A 3,456-nucleotide genomic window follows, 5' to 3' on the forward strand; every position below is an offset into this window, starting at 1 on the left:
TCTCCGCCCGTGGCTTTCGAGGAATTCGATTGGTTCTCCTGGACTTCAGTTACTAACACACTCCCGCCCTCTCTTTTCCTCTTGCGTACGCGCGGTGGAGGTCGCCTAACCCGATTAGTCCTAGCTGTCGTCAATCACTGACGAAGCCCCGCCCCCTAATGAATGACTCGTTCACGTAGGCTGTTGCGCCTTTCTATTGGCCCAGTTTGCGCCGAGGGCGTGTGCTGCGGCGGCACGGCGGGCGGGGCTCCCAGCGTCCCCTTTGTGTGAGCAGCACCAGTTGCCGGCCGAACGCCTGAGGAGTAGCAGCCGCCATTTTGTGCGTGTCGGTGTGCTCCCCCACCCCCAGGCACCTTTCCTGTGGTACCGGCGGCGGCCAGGTCGCTGCCGAGGCCAGGCCACGCCAAGGAGGAGCCGCGGCGGCAGCTGCTGCTGTCTTGAAGTTGCGGTGCTCGTTGAACGTGGAGAGGCCTGAGCTTCCCCCCAGCAGGAGGAGGAGTCTCGGCGCCAGGCCTAGGCGCAGCCCCGGCGGAGGCGGCAGCATGGAGAATTCGCAGCTGTGCAAGCTGTTCATCGGCGGCCTGAACGTGCAGACCACGGAGGCCGGGCTTCGGGAGCACTTCGAGGCCTACGGCACCCTCACCGACTGCGTGGTCGTGCTCAACCCGCAGACCAAGCGCTCCCGATGCTTCGGATTCGTCACCTACTCGGCTGTGGAGGAGGCCGACGCCGCCATGGCCGCCTCCCCCCACGCCGTGGACGGCAACGCGGTCGAGCTGAAGCGGGCCGTGTCCCGGGAGGACTCGGCCCGGCCGGGGGCCCACGCGAAGGTGAAGAAGCTCTTCGTGGGCGGTCTAAAGGGGGACGTGGGCGAGGGGGACCTGGTGCAGCACTTCAGCCAGTTCGGCCCGGTGGAGAAGGCCGAGATCATCGCCGACAAACAGAGCGGCAAGAAGCGCGGCTTCGGCTTCGTCTATTTCCAGAACCACGACGCCGCCGACAAGGCCGCGGTAGTCAAGTTCCATCCGATCCAGGGCCACCGCGTGGAGGTCAAGAAGGCTGTGCCCAAGGAGGACATCCAGTCGGGCGGAGGAGGTGGTGGCTCCTCTAGGCCTTCTCGGGGCGGCAGGGGAGGAGGACGAGGACGGGGCGGCGGCGGATCCGGCAACCGGGACCACAACGGTCTCTCCAAAGGAGGCGGCGGCTATAATAACTACGGAGGCTACGGCGGAGGTGGCGGCTACGGATCTTACAGCAGCGGCTCCTATGGAGGAGGTGGCGGAGGCGGAGATTACGGCAACGGGTACGGCGGGTTCGGCAGCTACAGCCAACATCAGTCCTCCTACGGCCCCATGAAGAGCGGCGGAGGAGGCGGAGGAGGGGGCGGCAGCTGGGGAGGGCGCAGTAACAGTGGACCGTACAGAGGAGGCTATGGTGGGGGAGGGTATGGCGGCAGCTCCTTCTAACCGGGGGCGCCCATACCCATTGGGGGTGGCATGGAGAGCCCTCCCTTTGTTACGGGGCAGCTTCTAATGGTTTCTCCCCTCACTCGCCTAAGGGCAGTTCCTAGTAAATGCCTCCCCCGCTGTGGGAGCAGCTCCTAAATGCCCTCTGGGGGTCGCCTCTGCCTGTGCCACTTCTTTCTCTCTGAAGATGGACTGGGCCCCACACACACATACTTTGTGTTACAGTCATTGATGGACTCTATTTTTTTATTATTACTTGGACCTTGGTCGTTTTTATACTAGCAATGAAAATGTCTTGTTTTAATTTGTTTTTTGGGGTGGGGGTGGGCAATGTCTTGCTGATTCTGAAGTAAAAACTGGGGAGGGAGATGGGGGGGGAATTTACTTTGTTGTAAGGACTCGATACCTGGCTACTACATTTTTTCCCCTACAAAATCTGCTCGGATCCATGACTGAAATTAACATTTCTGTAAAGGAGGAAAAAAAATCGTTTTTACGTTTTTTATTTTTTAAATAAATCATTGTGTTCATTGACCTTTACATGTCTAACTTTTTTCCTAGGATCCATTCCGTACGGTTTAAGGCTTTTCTGGGTTTGAAACAAGTATTCCTCTGCTTTTAATTCTCTATGTATTTAGAGACTTTATTGCCAGTAAAGGTCCTAATTTACTTTTTTGATGTCCCATTAGTGGATTTATTGGTTTTCAAACACTTTATGGAAACTTTTTGAAGTACTAACTGGTGGATGTGGTCTGTTTTTTAAATATTCATTCTCACTTTTGCAGTTTGTGTGCATCCACCATCTTGTACTAGGCAGTTTGATTGATGTGCTGACATGGTTGGTCAATTTTTTTCTATAGGACTTTTCCATCAAGTATGTACTGTGTAGTTCTAAAGAAATAGTTTGTGTTAAGCATGTGCTTCATTCATATAAAATGTTCAAAATTTCCAATTGCTTAGTTTCAGATCCTCTTATTGGCTTGTCTGTAAATGATTCGTTACAGGAAAGGGTCAACATTTATTCCTTCAATTAAATGCCTACTGGTTTTCATAGTACCAGGTTAAAACAGACTTTTCACTTGGTCTGAACTATTGTCCTTCATTAAAGTTCCCCGAGAATCCTTTGCAGCACCATCTCCTGGTAGAATGGCAGAACCACTGCTGTAGGCTTCATTACAACCGAGGCAACGTTGTTTGCTAACAACTCTACTAGATTTTTTTGAAAGTTGTCTTATGCCATTAAATGATCGGTGTAAACTGAAATAAAAATCAAATCTGCATGTGACTAAAGATGGGCTCCCTGCATATTGACTGAAACAAAATGGATTTGAAGTATCTGCTTCAGTACATTTCTAAAACTCTTATAACTGCCCATCCTTCAAAAGAAGTGATAATCTAAACTGTTTGGGCAAAGTGCTATGATAAATGAGCCAGCTAAGTGTACCAGTAACATAGGTGCCAGTTGTAAAGCAAAATATCTGTGTAGTCTGCTTGATTAACAAATGTATATTTGTAGCCCTTTCACGCAATAGAATTAAAGTTTGTTGTTTATTTGAAAAAAAAAAAAAAAGCATAATGTTATAGGGGAAAACTGCCTTCCTGGATAGAAATATAGAATAGCATCGTTTATGGGTTTATGGATATCACAAATAAAGAATTGAATTCCTTACATGCTTGAGTGAGAGTATGTATGACATGGGGCATGGATTTAAAAAAAAAATTGTAAAATCACTTTGATTCCAGGTTTCTAAGCATGTAATGTTTAACACTTAACCATATTGCCTTCTATCACTGCATTCTATGGATTTGATCCTACTTCCATTGAAGGCTGGCAAAACTACCATTGTCTTAAGTGGAAGTGGTATCATGCTCTAAAAATCCATGAAAACTGCACTAGTATAAAGTGTAATTTTCAAATCTCTTTAAAAAAACAATTTAAAAGACTTTGTGGACACGGATTTCAGTTGAAATTGGTCTTGTTTTGATTTAG

The 3,456-nt window shown here is 49.4% G+C and overlaps 1 protein-coding gene across 1 annotated transcript; it reads left to right on the plus strand.

Moving 5' to 3' along the window:
• The first annotated feature begins 253 nt into the window (after positions 1-253).
• On the plus strand, positions 254-2,418 carry HNRNPA0 (heterogeneous nuclear ribonucleoprotein A0). The gene has a single exon (XM_073355478.1). The coding sequence runs from the start codon at positions 543-545 to the stop codon at positions 1,464-1,466; it is 924 nt and encodes a 307-aa protein (XP_073211579.1). The 5' UTR covers positions 254-542; the 3' UTR covers positions 1,467-2,418.
• The last annotated feature ends 1,038 nt before the right edge of the window (positions 2,419-3,456 follow it).

The sequence above is a fragment of the Lepidochelys kempii genome, chromosome 8 (assembly GCF_965140265.1).
Source record: "Lepidochelys kempii isolate rLepKem1 chromosome 8, rLepKem1.hap2, whole genome shotgun sequence".
Taxonomy (NCBI): Eukaryota; Metazoa; Chordata; order Testudines; family Cheloniidae; genus Lepidochelys; species Lepidochelys kempii.

What these genes read in the sequence shown, in the direction of transcription:
- HNRNPA0 (XM_073355478.1), top strand. Translation starts at nt 543, where the DNA reads ATGGAGAATTCGCAGCTGTGCAAGCTGTTCATCGGCGGCCTGAACGTG.